Source organism: Asterias rubens, chromosome 7, assembly GCF_902459465.1.
Source record: "Asterias rubens chromosome 7, eAstRub1.3, whole genome shotgun sequence".
Classification (NCBI taxonomy): domain Eukaryota; kingdom Metazoa; phylum Echinodermata; class Asteroidea; order Forcipulatida; family Asteriidae; genus Asterias; species Asterias rubens.
Window position 1 is genome coordinate 10,417,260 of NC_047068.1, and position 24,723 is coordinate 10,441,982.

The 24,723-nt window shown below is 40.5% G+C and overlaps 3 protein-coding genes across 3 annotated transcripts; 1 reads left to right on the forward strand and 2 right to left on the reverse strand.

Moving 5' to 3' along the window:
* The first annotated feature begins 2,562 nt into the window (after window positions 1-2,562).
* Window positions 2,563-7,753, forward strand: LOC117292678 (short-chain collagen C4-like). The gene is made up of 5 exons (XM_033774814.1): window positions 2,563-2,827; window positions 4,531-4,753; window positions 5,364-5,983; window positions 6,760-6,844; window positions 6,959-7,753. The coding sequence occupies exons 1-5, from the start codon at window positions 2,663-2,665 to the stop codon at window positions 7,444-7,446; spliced, it is 1,581 nt and encodes a 526-aa protein (XP_033630705.1). The 5' UTR covers window positions 2,563-2,662; the 3' UTR covers window positions 7,447-7,753.
* Window positions 7,754-8,407: 654 nt separating this feature from the next.
* Window positions 8,408-17,195, reverse strand: LOC117293044 (ADP-ribosylation factor-like protein 6-interacting protein 1). The gene is made up of 6 exons (XM_033775257.1): window positions 17,126-17,195; window positions 15,843-15,976; window positions 13,573-13,695; window positions 11,993-12,110; window positions 11,083-11,167; window positions 8,408-9,876 (listed from the first exon to the last, which is right to left on the reverse strand). The coding sequence occupies exons 1-6, from the start codon at window positions 17,171-17,173 to the stop codon at window positions 9,761-9,763; spliced, it is 624 nt and encodes a 207-aa protein (XP_033631148.1). The 5' UTR covers window positions 17,174-17,195; the 3' UTR covers window positions 8,408-9,760.
* A 5,936-nt stretch (window positions 17,196-23,131) lies between these two features.
* LOC117292413 (perlucin-like protein) lies at window positions 23,132-23,812 on the reverse strand. Its single transcript, XM_033774444.1, has one exon. The coding sequence runs from the start codon at window positions 23,810-23,812 to the stop codon at window positions 23,132-23,134; it is 681 nt and encodes a 226-aa protein (XP_033630335.1).
* Between the last annotated feature and the right edge of the window lie 911 nt (window positions 23,813-24,723).

The following is a 24,723-nucleotide window of genomic DNA, read 5'->3' on the forward strand; positions in this document are numbered from 1 at the left end:
GTATGGATATTAGAAGAGCTCCAAAAAGTGACTGCGAATACAACACCATGTAAGATGGCCTACATCTTCAAACATTAGTATGACAAGAAAAATAATTCATATGCTAACTTCACAGTGCCCAACACGCAGTTATATGACGACATGAGTAAAAGAAATACGCACTGAAAATTAAATTACCAATGCTATATATACACAATATAACACTATAAACACGTTCATAACACATAATCATAATACTTATGAGTAGGCCCCTACACATCAGAGGCCAAAAACAGAGAAATAAACACAATTTCAAGCACTTCAGAAGGAGCTCATGGTCATAAATTGGTGTTGAGAAATCAATTCAGGTGGGTTAAACTTTACATAGCATGATGAGATACAGAGGCCCAATTTCATAGAGCTGCATAAGTGACTAAGGATACCAAACCACACGTGGTATATACATGCAATGTGGCTTTGCTGGGGCCTTGGGATTTTTCCAGTTGTACACAAATAATGAATAAATCAATCAATCAATCGATCAACTAATAAAATATATCAAAATTAACAGTCCAGATACGTGCTTTGCCCGAAAATGGGCCTGAGGTTTTTCCAGCAGCGCCCCCAAAGGAAAGACAAATAAAAAAATATGCTTCAGGCATCAAGTCTTTTTTAGATTCAAATATTTTAGTGGGAAATATACCAGGCAGTACTGTTACCATGGAACGAATTCATCAAGCATTTTTGCATAGCAAAATATTTGGACTTAACATTATTTTTGTACACTGAATGGTTTTACGTTGTGTTGAGAATGGCAAATGGTGATTTTTGAATAGCAACTGACACATTTTGCGTATCATTTTGCTCTGCTACACAGGGGAAATCGGTTACTGGTTACCTCATTCGCTAACAAAACTGCCTTTCAGAGGGAGCCGTTTGTCACAATGTTTTGTACTATCAACAGCTTTCCTTTACTTGTTACTTGTTGTTGATCAGCACTTAACTCTTTCAGAGTCCATTTGTTGAAGCCTTCATCGAGTGTCGAGACTTGGGATCAAAGAAAAGAAGCATGGAACTTGATCGAAGACTCCTTGATGGGGTGTAAACTTGAAGAAGTTCAGAAATATAGTGGGGAGCCTTGCCATTAAGTACTTTGTGGACAATGAGCATCAGCTTGGAGATGATCGATTCGTGAGAGCATAGGGAGCCAGTGCTGTTGTTTCAGAATGGATAGAACAGGATTTCCTAGGGCAGTGTCACAATGCGGGCAGCGGTATTTTGAAGGCGTTGAAGACGGGAAATATTCATGTTAGGAAGTCTGCAGAGAAGATCATTTGCCGTTGACATGGCGAGAAGTAACGCATTTGCATGAATGGCCTTTCCAGTGACACTTTTGTCCAAGTACTTGGAAATCCTACCAATATTCCTGATGTGGTATGATGCCAGACGAACGATGTTGTGCATGTTTGGTTGAAGTGTCATCGATGATTAATCAAAAATAGCCCGTTTAAGTTCCGAGCTTGATGCGATCCGAGCATCACCGATAGAAATGTATGGCACTGAAACCTTTGTTAACTGTTCACGTGACCCAAATAGAAGCAACTCTGTCTTATCATCATTTAACTTCGGGAAGTTTTGTTGTTTCCAGTGTCGAATGTCTTGGATGCATTTCTCAAGTCTTGCAAAAGATGCATTAGCGTTTTCTTTAGAAAATTTAAACGTGTATAGCCGAGTGTCGTCTATGTGATGAGACTATGTTTCAACATTACTACTGAAGGAGGCTAGTGTCTCGATTACCAAACTCAACTGGCACCAGCTTGAGGGGTGTCATCTCATTACAAGGCTCTCTATGATGTTTCGCTACACAACCTCGTCGATATAGCCTGGGAAACCCGCCTCACTATAAACCAACACACCCTACTAGAAGAACCCATCCACTCTCACTCATGCGTGGAATGATGTACAAGTCGCTGCCGACAATAGGCATAATAAATAAGCACCCAGGTTGAAAAAGACATGCTGCTAGCGTCAGCAATATTATACCCGACAGTTTTTTTTTCTAGGCAGCAGTTTTTGAATTGCTTTTTGAAACACTTGGATATTTTCCAAATGTACTTTACATCTGTTTGAAGACAACACCAGATTAAAGGAACACTTGCGTGGGATCGGTCGAGTTGGTCTTTGAAAAGCATTTGGATCAGTTTTTCACGAAATGTAAATGTTAAGACAGAAGTTACAATATAATTATCGGCACAACCATGCTTCGAAATTGCACGGTTTTCCTTTAACGTCTCAAAGAAACAAGGTCAGCCATTTTGTGGAGTCAACATTTTGACTCTTAATGGCTGACTGTGTGAGTTTGCGACGTAAAAGGAAAACCGTGCAATTTCAAGTCATACTTGTGTGGATTATTACATTCTACTTTTAAATTATCTATCTTACCATTTGATTTTCATAACAAACGGTTCCAAATGCTTTTCAAAGACCAACTCGACCGATCCGAGGGCACGTGTTCCTTTAAAGTTCATGTGACCATGGTGTTCTTATTCGTCAATGATGTGACCTACCCCGCGACTCATCGCCCTTGTTATACTAGAACAGTTTTTCCTGTTGGCGTCACTGAAGAGCCTGAAAGGCTCGCGTTTAACGCAGCTTGTAACGTTGTTGCGATCAAGGAAGAGACATGGATTCCAATAACTTAGCTGATCATCTGATCTGGTCAAAGAAGAACTCGACCAAAAATGGTTGGCGTTGGTTTTTGGCGGGAACGCTCCTTAACCTTACTGTAACGTCACTGATTGGTGGGTCGATGCTGTTCTATGTTCACGAAGAACTGCAGATTGTTAAGGTATAGTACTGGAACGAGACATTGCTATATTATTGTATTTATTATATTTTTGGTAATGAAGTCGGAAGGGTGGTTAACAAAATGTGAACCACAAGCCTGAGCAGACCGGTACAATTGGATATACTTGCTATCTGAACCAGAAACACCGGGGTAGTTATGCTTTATACTCTTTCCACGATTGTTCTGAGTTATTTTACGACTATAGTAAAATGCCACAACAGGGACTAGAACCAACACCGGGGTAGTTATGCTTTATACTTTTTCCACGATTGTTCTGAGTTATTTTACGACTATAGTAAAATGCCACAACAGGGACTAGAACCAACACCGGGGTAGTTATGCTTTATACTTTTTCCACGATTGTTCTGAGTTATTTTACGACTATAGTAAAAATGCCACAACGGGGACTAGAACCAACACTCTACAGTGTATCAGAAACACCAGAGGCCGTCTCTTTAGTGCTCTCAACTGCTCGGCATCACCACGTCACACAATCAATAACAAGTTACATTTGGTCAGATTCAAGATTTATTGTTAATGTCATCTCGACACCTTTTTGTTTTTAGTGTTTTCATTGTTTGATTTCTGATGCATGGTGTATCGTGTTGACATAGGCTCACTGACCGGAATCTGTGGCGGCCCCTAAAGGGGCATCAAACATAGAAATCTCTGTTATTAAAGGGACGGTACACGTTTGGTAATTACTCAAAACAAATATTAACTTACAAACTGACTTGGTAACGAGCATTGAAGAGCTGTTGGTGGTATAAATCATAGTGAAAAACGACTACCCCTCTAAAGAAACGTAGTTTTTGAGAAAGAGGTAATTTCTCATTAAAATAATAAAAGACTTCTAGCTAGAAGTCCTTTATTATTCTTATCTGAAAGCACACAAATTCGTCCAACAAGGTTTTTTTTCTTTCATAATTTCCTCGCAACTTCGATGACCAATTGAGCCCACATTTTCACAGGTTTGTTATTTTGTGCTTACGATGGGATACACCAAGTGAGACGACTGGTCTTTGACAATTACCAAACGTGTACCTTCCCTTTAATAGAGATATATCTATTGATAAAACAAATGTACTAACGACAGAGAATTATTTATCAGGGGAGTGTGAGAACTGATGTTGACAGCACCACGCCCATGCGGACCAAGTGCTCAGAGGTGCAGGCATGCAGCTCACTTTAAACAACAAAAGGAATAATAAATTGATTGAACATTTTAATTAATGTTAGTGACAGAATCAAGTCGAATCAAGTCGACAAAATAGCACACTATAAGCCTACGGACCATTGAGTCCGCTATTAATGTTCAGCCAATGAATTGGGAAAATAAACACTGTACAATATAGTTTATAAAGTGTACCACAACAAACGCCGCAACATACTATTGCCGCCTGACAGTTATAAAACAACTGCCTATACCTTAGGTATGTTACATCAAATGTTCCTTTGAAATATTTGAAGTAATATTTACTCTGGATTTGATTTCACCTGAGGCGAAAGTTAAACTTGGACCCGGCCGGTAGATTAACTCCAAATCAAAAAGATTTTCACAAATTCAAAATGGGATAGCTGCCTCTCGTATGGTTTCAGTCCAAACCTGATCAAAAAAAAACAGGCCTAATATTTACCATAAAACACAATAGCCATTTATGTGTGTGTGTTGATCTTTGGAAATTCGTTTTATTCGATAATAGGACCAGTTACTTTCACATGAAGACCGATTGTTTATCTTTGAAAATCACGTCATCACAAACGACGCCACTCAGCAACAAGGTACTCCTACTCCCGAAGTGAATGGTCAGACTTCTAAGAAAGCCCAACTGCGAATACGGAGAGATCATGAACCACAGATGTCAACTGAGCACCATGCTGAGGGGAATATGACGTTTCAAACGGGATCTCGTACTTTCCAAACTGGTAAGAATCAAAGGAGGAATGTGTATGTTGAAGAGCTGTCCTTGACATTCGTCTGATATGCGAAAGCATGCAGGTGACAAAATGCAAATAAGTGAATTCATAATAAATTCGAAACAGTTTAGGAAGATTTACGAAGTTAAACATTGTTTCGTTTTAGTCTGAAAGCTTAAGATTCAAAGAACATCACTTACAACCAATTATTATTTAAGGACATAATTCTTTTTTTTTATATTACGAAATAAGCCCAAACTTGTCCCAATTTTCAATAATCCCACGAAATAAATAATCTGCCCTTTGAAACGTTAATTTCGAGGTCCAAAACAATAATTCGAGGCAACTACATTATTTCGAGGGAACGAAATACTGTGTGTGTCAATCAAATACACAGGTCAGTCAAATACACACGACGAGTATCAGATGTGCGATTACGACGAGCAATTATAACTGCCACAATATCCTCACCACTCATCTCATATAATTATGCTGAGTGAAGAGTGTTCCCATCCCCCGTGGTCTTCTCGTTCTCGTAAGTCAAATGAGCCCATTCCTGACGTGGTAATTTCAATTCTTCATGATGACGGAATCCTTGCCCGGATATTTTATATTTCAGACCCAGTTGATGGATTTCACTCACTAGTTATAACTTGTCGAGACGGAAACGATGGAAAGCCAGGCAAAGACGGACGTGACGGGAAGAACGGAGAAGTTGGGCGGGACGGAAGAGACTGCCACCCGGGACAACCCACTAGTCCATTACAACCTATTGGACCGGGACAACCCGGTGAGCCAGGACCTACCGGTGAGACGGGACTTCCTGGTGGGCGTGGACCACCCGGTAAGCAAGGACCAAGTGGTGGGCCAGGACCAACTGGTGACCCAGGACCAACTGGTCAGCCGGGACCTTCTGGTGAGACAGGACCAACTGGTGAGACAGGACCTTCTGGTCTGCCGGGACCTTCTGGTGAGACAGGACCAACTGGTGAGACAGGACCAAGTGGTGAGCGAGGACCATCCGGTTTTGCAGGAAAATCTGGTATCAGAGGACCGCGTGGTGAGCCAGGATCAACTGGTCAGCGAGGATCAACTGGTCAGCGAGGATCAACTGGTGAACGTGGTTGGCTAGGACCACGTGGTGCGCCTGGACCCGCTGGAGCCGCTGGACCACCCGGTATTGCAGGAGAATCTGGTATCATAGGACCACGTGGTGAGCCAGGTCCACAAGGAGAACAGGTAATTTCACAAATCGAATTCACATTTACATGTTTTGATTGCAGCAGAGGTACATGTAAGATTAATCAAGAATATAATATTCCGAGACACAATGTTCTTTTTTGAAAAATGATGGATCGGTTGGAAAGTTAGTCGAAAAATCATCTTGCAGCAAGAGTACCATGTAAATTTACAAAGAATAAGATTGTGTGATCAAGATACTCAGACTTACTTCCAGTATACAAATAGCTTTCTGTTATGTATGCAATTGTTGTCTACCCCACGTTAATAATAGCATAGTTTCTAATAGAAAACTGTAAACTGTTTAGAGGATAGTTGTTGGTTAAAAAAAAAGAAACTTTATTCTCCTCATAAAAACCAATATTTTGTAGAAACACAGCCAGGACATGCTTGTTGTGACAAAGGTTTTCGAGCACTGTTTGTTCAACTGTGTGGCACCTGTACGTTGCGGCGAACGGTGATCTGAAGCAAATTGTCGGCAAAGTCCCAACCATTTCTATTTGGACCTAAAAGATTTGGTGAAAAATTATCAATAATTCATTTGTCAGAATAAAATATAAATCATAGTAAACTATTTTTATTTTATTTCTGAAGACTAGCAGAGTACACTGTTTGATGAAGCGTCGAGACCAAACCGGCTAACACTCCCTCAATATTTTAATCATGGTTGTACCCACAGGTTTACTATTATGTATAGTTTATTCTTATCATTCACACTATAACAAGCTTCAGCATTACTTAGTTCATTCATGGTTCATTTGTCTATGATATTGCAGGGGCGTAGTTCTTCAGGACCGACATACATTCGGTGGGGAAGAACCACTGGCCCAAACCAGGCAGGCACAGAGCTCGTGTATCAAGGTAGGTTTTTCTGTCATTACCAATACAGCCCCACTCGTACAGCCCACACTTAAGGAGCCCTGCACTACGGCAACTTTGCTAATATCAAGAGGTACATGTATATTTTCTCGACAGGTTACGGTGCTGGATCACATTTTAGCCATAGGGGAGGAACTTCGGATCTCTCCTGTTTCCCAAATGATCCCGATGTACCTGCTTCATACAGAGATGGAATCCAAAGTCACTCACGCATTTATGGAATGGAATATAAAATCGAGACAGTTGACCCCTTTTCTCACGAGAATTCTGCAGTTCTTCAAAATCATGACGTGCCGTGTGCAGTGTGTCGTCTCACCAGTCGAGGCACTCAGGTGTTATTCCCAGCCAAGAATGAATGTCCTGACAACTGGACAAAAGAGTACACGGGTTACCTCATGTCAGACCACCATGTTTATTCGAGAAAGCAAGCTGTATGTGTGGATGAGGCACCAGAAGTCATCCCTGGCAGTTGGTCGAGTAGTAATGGAGCACTCCTTTACTTGATGGAAGCTGGATGCGGGTCTCTCCAGTGCCCTCCTTATGTTGAAGGTCGTGAAATACAGTGCACGATCTGTAGCATTTAAATTACGATTCAGTGAAGGTTAAGCATCAATTGCACAATATTATAAAATATCGCGATTTATGCACTCTCAGCCGGTCGCAATAAAAGCCGACAACTAATAACCCATAATGACAACAATTTTAAATAAAGGAATTAAAGGGTAGCGACGCCTTCTTTAACGGCCGTTTAAAACCGGCAGGGTCGTTGCCGTGTGATAAAGGCCCAGGCCGAAGGCCTTTATTGCACGGCAATGATCCTGCAAGGTTTTAAACGGTCGTTTAAGCACGAGTCGCTACTCTTTTATTCCCATTCATAAATAAGAGAACTAATGTGTTGGGAAGAGGTTTTCAACTGATGGTTTAATCCCGCCGAGGCCTGGTTCTTGATAATTTTACCGAGACTAAGTCGAGGTAAATTATCAAGAACCAGGCCTCGGCGGGTTTAAACCACTAGTTGAGAAAAGTCGAGAATCAACATGTCGATTTGGTGATGGTTGTCCAAGGCCCTCGATACTTCTTCCAATGTGACAATTAACTGCGACTCGGTAGAATGTTGTTTCCTGAACCCATGTTGGTAATGTTGAAGCAGTTTGTGAGAATCAAAATGAGCCATGATGGAGTGAAAGATGATATACTCCATCAACTTGGTTATCACACACGTCAAGGACACTGGGCGATAATTAGCTGGTAGACTTCTGTTGCCCTTCCATGGTGTTTGCGGAGAGCCAATCCTGAGGTAGGGTCCCAGTTTCATTTGATTGAGTGAAGATGTCCTTTAGAATAGGAGCGATCTGATGTGCAGCCTCTCTCAATATGCGGATCGGTATATCATCGGGTCCAAATGCTTTGCCTGGATTCAAGCCTAACAACAGCTTCTTAATGCCTTCATGGAGGGTAGCACACCATAGATGGCTGCCATCTTCAAATATGGCAAGATACTACTTCACAATGCCCAATATGCATGACAAAATTACAAACTGAAAATTCAAGTCAATCAATTTAATCTGCCAGTTTGAGACAGGGCCAATATCAATGATTTGTACACATAACACACCAAACACATTCATTACATAATCCTAATCATAGTTCAAAATTCAAAGTTGATTCACTCAGCCCTGATGATGTTTCTGCCTGTGCAACCAGTGAGGTATAACCATCTTTTCAAATTAATTAATTGCCGGAAGTTCGACAACGTTTTCGGGCAATCGCCAGTGATTTACCAGTCGCAAACTTGAACGAAACAGTTATTACGACTGCCAAAACGGTCCCTGTATTGCATTATTACATTGCATACATTACTACAAAAAAAACCTAGTTACAACCATTGAAAAATGCTGTCTTACTTAACTCTTTCAGTGTCCACTCGTTTTGAACCTACAAATACTGCCAAGCTATTTTATGTTTTCAAAATTCTGTATAACAAATAAACAAAAATCTTTCTAAACCAAACAAAAGTATATCTTGCTGATTTGTGTTGCCATGTTACATCCCAAAGTCGATTGTATTTATGCCCTTAGTGATAATAGTGATAATATGTATACGACCTTTAGGACTGAACGAGTTAATCAAATAGAAATGTACAAAACTGTCTGAACGAATACCACGTAATTACACACAAATATATAATTTACAAATTCTTTTACCTCTTAAACACAGGATTTCCCTTTACAAAACGGGGAATTCAATTACTGCGGTCGAACCTAATTTAGGACTAGTCCTATAGGAGATATTAAAAACCTAAGGCTAGTCACTCATGGTTAGACTAGTCTTAACTCTTTGTGAAATCCTCCACTGTACACCCAACAAAATTCCTTATCCAAAGCTTAGTGCATTGATACAGCAGGTATTTTATGATTGAAGTTACATTCAGAGCCCGCCTAGGTACCTAAAGCAAACTAAATAAAGTAAAGGCACAATATTATACTCGAGCAAAATATACAAATTAAACTAAATATCCACACAAAGTCTACACCCGAAAGAAAGAAAAAAATATACAGCAAAATAATTACAAAGCACACTTTGAGTATTTGTTTTCTAAAAAAGTTTCCTGTTAAAGTCTTTAAGATCTGCAGTTGAAGTGCCCTTTGCAAAATGCAAACAGCCTTGCCCTCTCAAGGAAGAAAAATTCCCTGCCTCCAACAGCAATTTTATTACAAATGAGTGCTTCTGTTTAAAGAAGACCAATCAAAAGTAATGTGTGCTGTGGTGTCCGGTAACCTCCTTGAAAGAGACCCTTTTTAGAAATTCATGATACCTTTGCTTCTTGTTTAGTGTTTGTTTATTTGTTTGTTTGTTTGCTTGGATACAAATATGGTTGTGGTTTTAAATGGTAAACGCTCAATCCTTCTTCTTGGTCTGTCGCAGAGTGTTGACCAGGGTTAAGAGCGTTGTAGCGTACACTTGGGTAATGAGGCCTCGATGCTCTAAACCAGGAAGAAGAACTAGAAAAACAGCTAGAATTTAAAAGAAAAGGAAAAAACTGTGTCAATTCAAGTTTCTCGATTTGCAAGTTCTTTATAAAACCAAACATGGGATGAGAGAAAAAAATTAACTTTTATAAAGCTGGTGATTGTAGCTTCATACCAAATCAAATATTGTGTTTGTTACTTTGCCCAGTTGCGCATCAATGCAACACCAAGAGGAAAAAGTGGTTCTATAGGGAAAACCTGAAGGAGTTTGTGCCTCATAGCTCAGTTGGTGAAGCATCTGCCTGGAGTGTCAGGGGTCTTGGGTTCAAATCCCAAATGGGGGCGGTACAGAAGCGGTACAAACTGCCGTACAGCCAGGGATCAAACCTAAGTTTAGGATAACAATAATAAGAATAATTGTGGCTTCTTATATAGCGCACATGTCCGTCACTCAGTGACACTCCTGGCGCTGTAACACACAGTAATTCCTGCAAGATGTGGGACTATGTTGAATTTTGAGACCTAATCCTTGGACAGCACCATGTATTGTTCACAAGGTGCTGTGGCGCAATTTGCTGCCCCTTCTCTTTTCGATAAGTGCACCGGGTTCTTTTTCATGCGTTACACAACCCATGGAATACAACCTGGAAAGCGGCACCACGGGGATATGATCACCATAAGGAAATGTGACATTTTGTTTCAAGTAACAAGTAATAAAACACAAGGGAAACTGACCAAACATATAATTTTTATTTAAAATAATGTAAGATTTATCTCTGTTTTGGGGATGAAAACTTACACAAAAATAGCATCAGCGAGCATTCAACGTGAAATATGTCAGTTGAAAACAGCGTTTAAAGGAACGTTACAGAACAATCTAATCATGAAGCTAATCATGATCATCCCTTGGAATATTTCTTTTTGAAATGTCATATTTGATGAGAAATAAATAATCTAATTTTGCGTGAACGTTTTATTCATTTTCTTTGCTGCATAGATGTCATGCAAAATGTGTTATTGGTTTTTCACTATTTTCTCATGACCCAGATGATTGATCGATCTCATATATCTACAGGTTTGTCAGTTTATGTACATCGTGGATTACATAAAGTGCTTACACTGCCAGCAACTGTTTTGTCAGCAATTAACCAGTTCTGTAATGTTCCTTTAAGATGATTTTACTGTCACCAGTAAGATATTCAGTACCTTTTGGTTTACCTTGGATGAAAAAAAAATGGTAATAACACTTACCTAGAAAGTAGGTGATTAAGAGATTGGGGATGAGGTTCCCAATGAAAGCGATGACTGCAAGAATCACAACCACCAAGATGAAATACTACAAGGAAACAACCCAAATGGAGATTCAAAAAAGAATAATAGGCCTAATAGTAATAAATAATAATAATAAGAGGTATTTGTAATGAGCAAAATCAATCTTAACAGATGTTCAATGCAGCAGAGACAGTGTAAACAAAACAAAACAATATATGTACATATCCAGTGAATTATAATAACAGGCCTGATACTTCACGGAGGCAACGAAGGCGATTGCCTTTGTGCCCCCTCGTCATTGCCTTGGTGCCCTTGAAATGCTCCAGTAGAATTTTACAATTTCTTCATAGGGTGCCTTTTACCAAGGAGAAAGTGCCTTGGTGCCCTTGCCCTTTCAAAAACAAAGCATACAGGCCTGTTATAATAATAATGATAGTATACTAATAACATAAACCATTTAAAAACAACAATGGGGAAAGAAATCAGAAACTAAGAGGCCTGCAGCACTGAGGCAAAGAAAGTCCAGCAAAAGCTGGTCTCTCTATGACGAGATTGTGCAGGCCAAGCCGAGCGAGAACTACTGATATTACCGGACACGCACTCAAACATATATATGCATTGCAAGACCAAGAATAAGCAAATTAGCCCCTTCAAAAGTTTCTTAAATTTTCCAATTGAAGTGCCCTTTACAAAATGAAAATGGCCCTGGCCTTTTAAAGCAAAAATTCAAGGACTATCAGGGGCATCATGGCTTGGGTTCAGAACTCCAAACACAAGGATACAAGTTCAAAGCTGCTGTGTGCCGGTTCTTTTATGGGGGGGGGGGGGGTTGAGGAGGGTTTCATGAGTCCGAAAATCTAACATTGGAGAATTTGACAATAACACAAACCTGTTTGGGTTTGACTTCTTTCATATTTTTCAGCCACTGGCACCCACGCATTACAGTGTCCTTCCCTCTTATCAATCTGATGCACACTTGTTGATACTGACGCTGGTGTTCTGCTGTCCTGCAAGGAAAACAGAGTGAAATGCTACAATAGTCAGTTGCTCCATAATAATAATAATAATAATAAATTCTAATATAGCACATTTCACAATAACCGTCTCAATGCTCTTTACATTTCACAGCGCCCTGGGGATCATACAGCCCGAGCTGCCATGGCACTCCAAAGGCTTTTTCATAAACAATATCAACTTCTACCCTCGCAGGTACCCACTTATACCCCTGGATGAAGAAAAGCAATTATAGTTAAGTATCTTGCTCAAGGGACGCAAGTGTCACGACCGGCATCCGAACCCACCCTCCGGTGATTTAACCACCAGAGCTTGAATTTGATACTCTTAACCACTCGGCCATGACACTCTCATCCGTATAATGAGCTGGTTAGCAGTGCCAGACAAACCATGGCCCAATTTCATAGAGCTGCTTAAACACAAAAAGTAGCTAAGCACAACAAAATTATATGCTTACCAGAATGAGGTTTCAGCCAAACTATTGTGTAACATAGTGCAATTTGTGACTGGTATTCTGCTCACTGCGGCTTAGTAAAAAATTGTTAAGCGAACTATTCTGCATTTAAGCAGCTCTATGAAACTGGGCAATAGGTAACTTTCAGTCATTTGTAGAGTTCTGAGCATGCACATACTTCCCCAAAACAATGTGTCACAATGCATCCCCTTGTTTGCATTTATAAATGCTGTTACCCCTGGTTTTTCCAACTCTATAAAATTGAGCCCTGTCTAAATTCTCCCAGGCCTATTTTCACAAAGCTGCTTAAAACACAAAAAGTACCAAAGCTAAGCACAAAAGAATTTGGTTTCATACCAGAGTGAGGTAACAAGCCAAAATACCTTTCTGAACGTACCATCTGTGACTGGGTGTCTGCTTAAGTTTGCTTAGCAGAAAATTGTCTGCTTAAGCATCTCTCTCAAATAAAAGTCATATTGGGAGTTAGATTTGATCATGAGAGTTACTACATATTCTTTTTCATGAAATATTTGGTAATTGACAAAGACCAGTCTTCTCACTTGGTGTATCTCAACATATGCACAAAATAACAAACCTGTGAAAATTTGAACTCAATTGGTCGTCTAAGTTGCGAGATAATAATGAAAGAAAAAAACACCCTTGTCACACAAAGCTGTTTGCTTTCAGATGCTTGATTTCGAGACCTCAAATTCTAAATCTGAGGTCTTAAAATCAAATTCGTGGAAAATTACTTCTTTCTCGAAAACTACATTACTTCAGAAGGAGCCTTTTCTCACAATGTTTTATACTATCAACCACTCCCCATTACTCGATACCAAGAAAGGTTTTATGCTAATAATTATTTTGAGTGATTACCAATAGTGTCCACTGCCTTTAACAAGTAATTTTTTATGCTAACAGTGATTACCAGTGTACAGTGCCTTTAACTCAGGTCCCCCCCCCCCTCCAACCATCGTAGCTGTTTTTGTGAATCACCTTACCATTCATGAGTAGGGATGAGGTAGGAATGGAAGACTGTTGGTCCGAGGTAATCTGCAAGGCACACAAACATCCCAAGCAGAGAGATTGATGTCAATATCGATGGCTCCGTCCACCACATTATCCTAGACAGAAACAAAGAATGCAAAGACATCAAGTAATCAGCATTTATATACTATTATAACACACCTCTTGCTTGTTCTGTATTCTGGTTGGCTGAAACACTGTCACTTAGGATGAACTAATATAGACTAGTGATCGTGCGCGCATGTTTTGCAGGAATAGTACCAGAGCGGGTAGTCTTTGCAAATAGTGCCCGCGGTAACAGCGCCCTCTCTTGACTTGAACTGTGAACAAAATATTATAAAATTCCTTTTTCTGTTCTTATTTGACATTTTAAGACCGAACTATGCTATAAAACACATATTGACTAGCATAATTTGGTAAGTAGTATACGTCTATTCCCCTCGGGACTGTGAGTGACCAGAAGAGGGGCCTATTTCCCTCGGCCTTCGGCCTCAGGAAATAGGTCGCTCTTCTGGTCACTCAAAGTCCCTCGTGGGAATAGACATATATTAGTTACCTGGTTGCCAGTCAATATGTGTATAATGTTACAGGTTGGGTTGAATTGGGGCAATGATCACAGAAAAAGTCCCAACCTAAAGTACATTCATGGTACGACCTTGTAGACAAAGTACTACCAATGCAAAAGTACATTCTTGGAAGACCTTCTATCTGCAATGGACAATGGTAACCTTACAGCACTGGTCCTGCTAGACTTGAGTGCTGCTTTTGACACTGTTTAGCACAACGTCTCTCTTTCTCAGCTCCAGAATCACCTTGGCATAGAGGATACAACCCTAGCTTGGTGCAAATCGTATCTCTTCAATAGAACTCAGCATGTATGTATTGGCACCGCGATATCAGACCCTGTTGTTTTGAACTGCTCTGTGCCACAGGGGTCGATACTGGGCCCGCAGTGGTTTACACTGTACACTTTACCGATTCGTGACATCCTGAAATTTAATCTGAATTACCATGTGTACGCAGACGACACTCAGCTATACATCACGTTTAAATCTTCTCAAGAAAACACCAATGCATCTATTACGAGACTTGAGAAATGCATCCAAGAGATTCGACCTTGGACACAACAGAACTTCCTGAAGTTAAATGATGATAAGACAGGTTCCTTCTATTTGTGTCAAGTCAACAGTTTTCAAAGGTTTCAGTGCCATACATTTCCATCGTTGATGCTCGGATAGCTCCCTCGCTGCAAGCTCGGAACTTAGGGGTTATTTTTGATTCATCGATGACACTTCAACCACACAACAACAACATCGTCCATATGTCATCATACCACATCAGGAATACTGGTAAGATTTGCAAGTACTTGGACAAAAGTGCCACTGAAAAGGTCATTCATGCATTTGTTTTGTCTCGCCTTGACAACGACAATGCTCTTCTCTACAGTCTTCTGAGCAACCAGATTTCCCGTCTTCAACGCCTCCAAAACACCGCTGCCCACATTGTGACACTGTCTAGAAAATCCTGTTCTATCACCCCCATTCTGAAACAACTACACTGGCTCCCTATCTCTCAACGAATCATCTTCAAGCTGATGCTCATTGTCCACAAAGCACTTAATGGCAAGGCTCCCCACTATATTTCTGAACTTCTTCAAGTTTACACTCCATCAAGAAATCTTTGATCAAGTTCCATGCTTCTCTTCATTGAACCCAAGTCTCGACACTCATAGGGTGGCAGGTCTTTTTCTTCAGCTGCGCAACACATCTGGAACTCTCTACCACTTAATCTTAGATCTTGTCTTTGTACCACACAATTCAAGTCTCTTCTAAAAACTGATTTTATGTCACAAGTTTTGAAGGACTAGTTTTGTTTGTTTCGTTAGTTTTTGGTTTTCACTGCGCCTTGATCACCCAGCAGGGTGGATACGTGCGCATTACAAGTCTTGATATTAAAGTACTACCAATGCTAAATTCCTGGTAAGACCCTGCAGATAAAGTACTACTAATAATCATTAGACATTTATATTGCACGACTTCCACAAAAATTATCAATCGCGTATGCAGAAAAAGTACTAACCCAAAGGTACATACCTGGTATGACCCTGTAGAAGACAAAGTACTCTGTTTTCAGGTGTCAGACACACTGGGTCTTTTGGCACCAAATTCATGGTTTTGAAGACATTAATACTGCCCTTATAATGTTTCCAAGGTTAAACATTTTTAGGAAAATCATGACAACCTACATAAAAAGCACTGTGACGATGGCAACCATTATCATAGGTTGAACCTGATCCTCCCATCTCAACCAGCGATCAAAATGAAGCAAGATGTAGCGCCATTCATGTAAAGACTGCTCCAGTGCTGCTATCTCTTCATCCTGGAAAAAAAAACATTTTGGTGTGTCAATGAAAAGTTCCTGTATCTCCAAAAGTGTTTTTTTTTTAACTACACAGATTACCCAAAATGCTTAGTATGTATGTCCTCTGTTGCCCATCATGCCTATAGTCATGCCTAGGCAGATGTTACAACGGACAAATACACGCATCAGGCAAATCAATCGACGACATCCAAAGATCGTATGGAAAAACACAAAGAAACTAATTTCCCAAATATGTGATGAGCAGAAACAGATTTACCAAAACAAGCCAAAATTCCCAAAAAATAAAACTTTGCATGATATAGTTGTGATTGGTGCCCCACGTATTTTGTTTTCTTTGGCACGAAATAGCCTTTAAGTTTTAAGCCATTCCATAAATGAGCAGTATTTTCTGCTTTCTCTACACAGCTTTAATTAATTGGGCCTCGACCGGAAAATTCCGTCCCATGTCCATGTCATAATAAAACCTTATTTGGTAGTTAGGCTTCGCGTAACCCGCCTGGCCGGGCTGATTTTCTAAAATAAATTGTTGTTGAAAAAAAATATGCAAATAAAGGCATTGCAATTGTCACTAAAGTATAATATTGTGCTGTTGGGAGGAAAAGGGGGGGCCGGGCATACATGTACAAAGTCCCTTGTTATCACAATGCCCTTTTTTTTTTTTTACAATAGAGAAAATACCAGAAAAAAAATCAACCAGGAGGGATTTGTGATAAGGTCTTTATACTCATTATTAATAATCGAAGGGGGGCACTAAAGTTTATTTATTTTATTCATTTTGATTTGACAACTAAATACTGTGGTGAATGATTTCGAATACAACCCCCCCCCCCCCCCCCCCAAGAAAGCAAAAAAAGGCCAATCATTTGGACCTTCCTTTGTCAAATCATACGGGTACTTCTACTTCTACTTCGATACTTGGCATAGTCCTTCAGTCAGGATATAAACGCCAAGGATAGCTGCTTATTTTTATGTGCGGTGCCAAGTGTTGCACTGCAGGTGCATTACATACAAGGTGCGAGTAAAAAGTTGGGAGGTAGCTAAATGTATTCTGATTTCAACTGCACTGAGCATGTACAATGTCTCCAAATTGTTAAGTATTTGTGTTCTAAACAGCCATAAGCAATTCTTATCTCTATTTATACTTACTTTTGTGTCAGCATTTGAGACCCCCATTCCTTCCGATTGTTGCGCCATTTTTCAGTTTACCGTTTGTTATTATTGGCACTTCTCAAACGTTGAGGGCGCGCATCGAGATGTAGACTGTTTTTGCGGGAGGCTGGGGGGTGATTGGCAGAAGATTCTGTTCCTCCGGGGGTGTCGGTCCCTTATTACTATGGCAAACTTGTGTACAAACTTCTTCTGATAGCGCCCTTTTGAATCATCCTCCTCCAATCTATGCTAATTTTCCATATTATGGGGACCGAATCTCCCGGCAGATAGAATTCCCTGAGACATTGCGGCCCCCCTTCCCCGCCCCTCAAAATAATATAGGCCTACGGGGAACACAATATATGTGAGTTCGATTAGCTTCCCCGGGTCGACCCCAGTGTGTGGCGTTTTCTTTTTCCGGGACAAACGTGTGCAGATAATTACCCACGTTCGTCCTGGAAAAAAAACTCGCCACACACCGCAGTTGTTATTTGTGTTTATTTACTTTTTATTATTTTGTTTTTAGTTTATTTGTGTTTATTTACTTCTTTTTTTTTACGTTATTTGTTTACTTTTGCATTTGCTTTCTAAAATTTATGTTATTTAGTTCGTGTTTTTTGTATTCAATTGATTTTGGAAGGGGTGTTCGTTGGTGTGTTTATTTGTTTCTTTTGCTTTTGGTTTTATGGTTTTTCTTCTTTTTACCTTCAACGTTTTAAGTTTTTTTTATATAAGGGAACGAGATATTGTGCCGGTTGTCAAGATAAATCTTCCTCACGAAAAGAAATATATTACACTTGTTTTCCTATATCCACTGATCAAATGGAAGCCTTTTGAAAATCAACAGGCCTGGCTGCGCTATATTCTGTACACGCTGAAGCTTATGTGTTTCAGACTCAGGAAGGCCGTACAGGTGAGAGTTGCAAAAATCCAGCCTAGACACATGATCGGACATGCGAAGATTGTGATCAACGATGATCCCCAGACTCCTTGCGGACTCATTAGGATGTATTATTTGTTGGCCAACATTAACTGATGGAGGGTCAGTAGCACCGCGAGATGATTGTCGTTGTGTGTTGAATCTAGTTGTCACGTGCAGGTGTTTTACGGCCGTTGAGGCAAAGCTTGTTAGAAGCAGACCAAGAGTATACACCATTATGCATTCGTGTAGCCTACAAACTGCATCTTCTTTCTCCCCAGGGTTGAAGTCGATATACAGTTGGGTGTCGTCGGCATAAATTGCAGCATGGAGTCCTTGCAAAGTTATCACGTCTTCTAGTGGGGCAGTATACAAATCAAATTACAAGGGGCCCACCACGGAACCCTGTGGTACTCCTGAGTAGGCTCACGCGAAATAATACTACTGCCCACTTTTGCATTGCAGCCTTAACTGCACATACTTCTCCAAAGTTGAGCATTTTTAATGAAAAGGAACAACAAAACGTCGCACAGAGGAAAACAAATGATATAACTACATTTAATTCGGTCTACAATGAAAGGGGGACAAATTCCCCTATCCGATAAAAAAACCCTAGCCGGCCAGGATAAAATATCCTAGGATATTCTGCCCCCCCCCCCCCCCGGACCGTTGTGGATGACGGGGACAGAGTTGCCTGTGGAAACAGGAACTGTGTACAAACTTGTTCTGGTAGCGCCCTCTTTCGAATCATCCTCGTTTTCGAACGGCTAATTAAACCTCGTGACTGACCCGTGGCAGGAGATTCTGTCCCCCCGGAGATTCGGCCCCTCCCCTAAATTTGGCAAACTTTGTACCAACTTCTTCTGATAGTGCCCTCGGGCGGGAACACCTTGTGGGTCTATGGTTCCTCACGGTGAAGTTCAAAGGTTATTTCAAGTTTGAAGCAAGATTCTGGACCTTCGGTTAGACAGAATAGAAAGGTGATTCGAATGGGGACACCAAAAATACAGCCAAACACAGAGCATAATGCTAAGAAAGGGAACGGGGCCAAATTCGGCAGTTTGGCCATGGAGGGCGCGTGTGAACTAAATTTACATGATGCGAAACCAATAAGACGAAGTAGCTTTTCAATCTTTGTTACTAATACTATATATGATTCTTTATTCAGCCATTGACACAAGAAAAGAACATACAGACAGGTCATGTTAATGTACAACTTAAAGCATTATTGTGATCCGATGTTAGCCGTTGCAAACCCCCTCATTCGGTGAATGCAGTCAATTTTACAAAGACTGTGAGTAGACAGTTTCTGCTTACGGAACAACTCAGCAGAGCTTCTATTTCTTAAACAATGATTACCGTAAGCAAAACAATGAAAGCATGGTAGCTTGCAAACGGGTATTGTAAGTAGATGATTGAGTGACGTAAACCCACTGTGAACGCGCGCTGTCACTATTCTTATGTTTTTCTGCTTAATAAGCTCAACACTTTACTTAGGCCGTGTCCGAATTGGTGGCTACGGCTGCGGCTACGACCGTTGCCATGGGTGTTGCTAAGGGCGCCCTATACTTCAATGCATGACGACGCGGCGATCCAGCCGTAGCCGTAGCCGTAGCCGCCAATTCGGATTAGGCCTACTGATCAACCGCGTTATGAAAATGGAACCTTTTATTATTAATAATGTTTTATGTGCTATAGCAGCTCTATAAAATAATTATGTCTCAATTCTTATAGTTTCAAACGAATAGAGACAGATTCCTATATATAGTGCTCACTACAGGGTCAGCTGTTTACAGTACTACAATACATGCACTAGGCTACAAACTACAGCTGCAGTGGTTTAGACTCAAGTTTGATTTCGTTAAAATGTTAGGTCTAAGCTATAATAATATATGGGCAATTCCATGGTCAGTCGCATTAATACACTTTTCTGTGTCATTTCTTGATCTTGGTGCTAGTAGTTCTGTGTGAGATATTATTTCCACTAAGTTTATAGACTGATCATCTTGACACCCACGGCTTTGAAGTGATGACATTAAAAATGTTGTGGACTTTGCTCTGGATGTTATTAAGATGAAAAAAGCGGCCCAGTCGCATTACACAAAAAGGACATTGAAAAATTTCACTCGTCAGCAACTTAAACATGGCAAAACCATTGTCAGTCACTACGCTCAGTCAGCATTACAGTTTTTCAGTCCATTTAGCCACGCCTACACGGAGCCCAAGCTGAGTTCTTATTTGGCAAAATTGGGTTCATTCCTTTTCAATAACTAAAAAATAAATTGGTGTCATATGTCAGCTATAACTTCTAAGTACAAAGAAAGTTGTGAAAAAAACTTTGATTTGTTGGTGCCATGTCCATGTTTGCTTGGAATTGCCCTAATCTATTTATGAACGTTCGTGATAACCTTCCTATAATGAGAGTGCAGAATTGATCAATAATACATAATGTTTAAATATATTTACAAAGGCAAGCCATACAATACAATAACTAAGCATATATCGCCCGTGTTCGAATATTGAAACCGTCCAAGTGCGCAATTTTGTTTCCATTAAGTGTTAAAAACACTGGACACTCTTGGTAATTGTCAAAGACCAGCCTTCTCATTTGGTGTATCTCAACATAATATGCATAAAATAACAAACCCGGGATCATTTGAGCTCAATCCGTCATCCAAGTTGCGAGATAATTATGAAAGAAAAAAAAAACACCCTTGTCACACGAGGCTATGCGCTTTCAAATGCTTGATTTCGAGACCTCTAATTCTAAACATGAGGTCTCGAAATCAAAATTCGTGGAAAATTACTTCTTTCTGGAAAACCACTTTACTTCAGAGGGAGCCGTTTCTCACAATGTTTTATACTACTAACCTCTCCCCATTACAATACCAAGTAAGGGTTTATGCTAAAAATTATTTTGAGTAATTACCAATAGTGTCCACTGTCCTTTAAACTAAGGTACGTTGTGTACCAAAGTGGTAAAAGAACACTTTCGGCAGTACGCCCAAGACTCACACGGTCTATTACATAACTCTTTCAATAAACAAAGAAAAGCGAGGGAAAAAAATCTATATAAAACGTACAAAGTCTCTCTATGTTTTTCTACGAGGTATATATTATCCTTCCAAAATGCGAATTCAGACATCACGATGACTAGTCTACTCAATTGTCCCAGAGTGTTTACTGCAAGGTTTGTTTGTCGGTATGATTAAGGATGGGATAGGGACCAAGGTGCATGACGAAATGCTCACAGTTCAAAGTAGACACAACCCTCAATATCCTTGGAGTCAGTGCGATCGTCCTCAAGAAAGGTGACGTCATTGAGTTGACATTTCTTCTCTTTCTCGCTGCTCTGCCAAATATTAAAGGAGCGGCAACGAGTATCTGATGTACACGCCCAGCCACAAGCAATCACACCCTCTACGGCCAGGTTGTCGATGACGTGATTGAGGGGGCAGTATTGAGAGACACGCCCATCGGGACCTAGCAGGGTGTGGTAGATTGGCTGGATAGGGACCGGCATCTCACACGCAGCTAACTTGTGGTCTGTACTCTGGCAACTTACGCTGTCAGACCAAACCCCACCGCTGTATACAGTCATTCGGGCACAGTTCAACCCGACGTCGTTGTGTGGATCGTTTGGAATCCACCAGTTAGTAAACTTTGCAGGCTGACCTCCACACAGCCAAACTCCTTCTTGAACAGCATCAGTGCAGCCGATCCACATACCAACGCTCTCTTTCACTGCCCACTCGTAGATGAAGTGGCTTTCTTCTCTTGAGCCAGGCACTATGAGGTTGCTCCCTAGTCGCTTGCATGCCGCCTCGGCTTGCATCCAGTTCATATTCTCAGTCAGTGAGATGTAGCAAGACTGACGCCATTTTACCCAGCCAGTTGGGCAAGAGGAGAGGACGGTAACAATGCTTTGCATTGTCATCAACATCAAGAGATGAAACAGAATTGTATTCATGCTTTGAAGAAACATTATCAAATAAACTTTTGTTGACAAATTTTGTTGCGTTATGACACGTAGCTTTACAAGGCAAGTCGTTACACTAAACAATGCTGATCAGAACTCCCTCAGTTTTGCTTGCGTTCAGTGATATGATTTTACTTCAGCGTGTTCGTGTGAGGAATCAGCTCAAAATAGTCTTCACGAAGTCGTTGATGTAAAAGATCGATAAACGCAGAGCCGTTTTGGGAATTAAAATTGTGACCTTTTCATCGGACCTGTTTATTGAATCACGAATAGAAGTCTGCTTTGAAAGGTTCGTGTTTTAAATTTGGCCTTGCTTCTATGGACAAACGGTACTGCCTATACTATGCAGCTTGGTGTCTTTTATTCTGAACCTCAAAATGATCTTTAAAGATTATCGCTTTTAGGGCCTATAGTTTTTTTTAGGCAGGGGTTCTTCCCACGCAGAGAAATCGAGGTGAAAACAAGATGGCGACTGGTGGTATATTCCATTGGGACGTTCTTTATCCTTTCTCGGGCTGTCGTCTTTCCAGTTGGTGAATCTAGCAGGCTGTCCTCCACACAGCCAAACTCTTTCTTGAGCATCATCTGTGCAGCCAATCCAAAGACCTTCAATCTCTTCAACTGCCACTTTACCCAGCCAGTTGGACAATATTGCATTGTCATCAATTTCAAGAGATGAAACAGATTAGTGTTCATGGTTTGAAAATACGTTGTTATCACACGCCACTAATCTTTGTGTAATGAACATAAACTGACACATCGAGTCTTTCATCTTGGATATCATCAAATAATGCGAGTAACAATGAGTTAAATACACCACTACACGTAGGTTATTCTCCGTCGTCACCTTCATCGAGTTCGATCGCTTTTGAGCAGCGTCCAAATTTATTAATGTATTGATCTAAAGTGTTCATGGGACTTAAATTTCATAACAAAAATAGCCCAATCGTTGTGAAGCTAGCGCTAAACCAGTGACCGTATAAATGATCAGGTTGCCTTTAGATACTAATGGTAATAATAATGGCTCATTATTATCTTTCTGTCTTTGTCAGTGATGGGACGTCATTGTGAAGAGAAAACACAAGTTGGCGATATTTATAAATGTTCAAACTTCAAAGTAGACACAACCCTCAATATCCTTGAAGTCGGTGTGATTATCTTCAAGAAAGGTGACGTCATTGAGTTGACATTTCTTCTCTTTCTTGCTGCTCTGCCAAACATTAAAGGAGCGGCATTGAGGATCTGTTGTACACGCCCGTCCACAAGCAATTACACCCTCTACGGCCAGGTTGTCGATGACGTGATTGAGGGGGCAGTATTGAGAGACACGCCCATTGGGACTTAGCAGGGTGTGGTAGATTGGCATGATAGAGTCTGGCATCTCACACGCAGCTGATTTATGGTCTGTACTCTGGCAACTTATTTTATCAGACCAAACTCCAGCTAATTGAACTGTCATTCGGGCACAGTTCAATTTCATATCGTCTCTTGGGCTGTCGTCTCTCCAGTTGATAAACCTTGCAGGCTGACCACCACACAGCCAAACTCCTTCTTGAGCAGCATCTGTGCAGCCAATCCACAGTCCTTCATTTCCTTTCACTGCCCAGTCGAAGATGAAGTCGTTTTCTTCTTTTGAATCAGGCACTATGAGGTTGCTCCCTAGTCGCTTGCATGTCGCCTCGGCTTGCATCCAGTTCATCATCTCAGGCAATAAGATGTAGCAAGACTGACGCCATTTTACCCAGCCAGTTGGACAAGAGGAGAGGACGATAACAATGCTTTGCATTGTCATCAATATCAAGAGATGAAACAGAATGGTATGCATGCTTTGAAGAAACAATGTTATCACACGGAAAGCCACATTAACTCTGGATTTATGAAACATAAACTGACACATCGAGTCTTTCACCTTTGTTATATCAAACATGCAAGCAACAATGAGTTATATACACCACTACATGTAAATTTATACTCCGTCGTCACCTTCATCGAGTTCGATCGCTTCTGAGCAGCCTCTAAACTAATTAATGTATTGATCCAAAGTGTTAAAGGGACTTTAATTTGATAGGTTCCTGTGGAGTATAGACCTTGATTTCACTCCACTCCAACTCATTGTAACCAAACTGAGGCTGAACGAAATTATAGTCTAGTGCCAAGTTTGGATGTTAGTATTCATTACTGCTATGGAAACAGGGAAGATGACCAAGATGGTGGCAGTGTGATCAAGGACTCTAGCCCGTGCTGCCAAAGCGCATTAAAGGCATGGACACTATTGGTAATTACTCAAAATAATTATTAGCATGAAAACTTACTTGGTCACGAGTAATGGGGAGAGGTCGATGGTATAAAACATTGTGAGAAACGGCTCCCTCTGAAGTGCCACAGTTTTCGAGAAAGAGGTAATTTTCCACGAATTTGATTTCGAGACCTCAGATTTAGAACTTGAGGCCTCGAAATCAACCATCTAAACGCACACAACTTCTTGTGACAATGGTGTTTTTTCTTTCATTAATATCTCGCAAACTCGACGACCGATTGAGCTCAAATTTTCAGTGGTTTGTTATTTTATACATATGTTGAGATACACCAAGTAAGAAGACTGGTCTTTGACAATTACCAATAGTGTCCACTGTCTTTAACGAAATTATAGTGCCAAGTTTGGATGTTAGTATTCATTACTGCTATGGAAACAGGGAA

What these genes read in the sequence shown, in the direction of transcription:
- LOC117292678 (XM_033774814.1), top strand. Translation starts at nt 2,663, where the DNA reads ATGGATTCCAATAACTTAGCTGATCATCTGATCTGGTCAAAGAAGAAC. An exon ending in AAGAACTGCAGATTGTTAAG is followed by an intron (nt 2,828 to 4,530) that starts GTATAGTACTGG and finishes ATTCGATAATAG; the next exon opens with GACCAGTTACTTTCACATGA. An exon ending in ATCTCGTACTTTCCAAACTG is followed by an intron (nt 4,754 to 5,363) that starts GTAAGAATCAAA and finishes TTTATATTTCAG; the next exon opens with ACCCAGTTGATGGATTTCAC.
- LOC117293044 (XM_033775257.1), bottom strand. Translation starts at nt 17,173, where the DNA reads ATGGCGCAACAATCGGAAGGAATGGGGGTCTCAAATGCTGACACAAAA. An exon ending in CTCATCCCTACTCATGAATG is followed by an intron (nt 12,111 to 13,572) that starts GTAAGGTGATTC and finishes TTTTCCTTGCAG; the next exon opens with GACAGCAGAACACCAGCGTC. An exon ending in AAGAAGTCAAACCCAAACAG is followed by an intron (nt 11,168 to 11,992) that starts GTTTGTGTTATT and finishes GTTTCCTTGTAG; the next exon opens with TATTTCATCTTGGTGGTTGT.
- LOC117292413 (XM_033774444.1), bottom strand. Translation starts at nt 23,812, where the DNA reads ATGCAAAGCATTGTTATCGTCCTCTCCTCTTGTCCAACTGGCTGGGTA.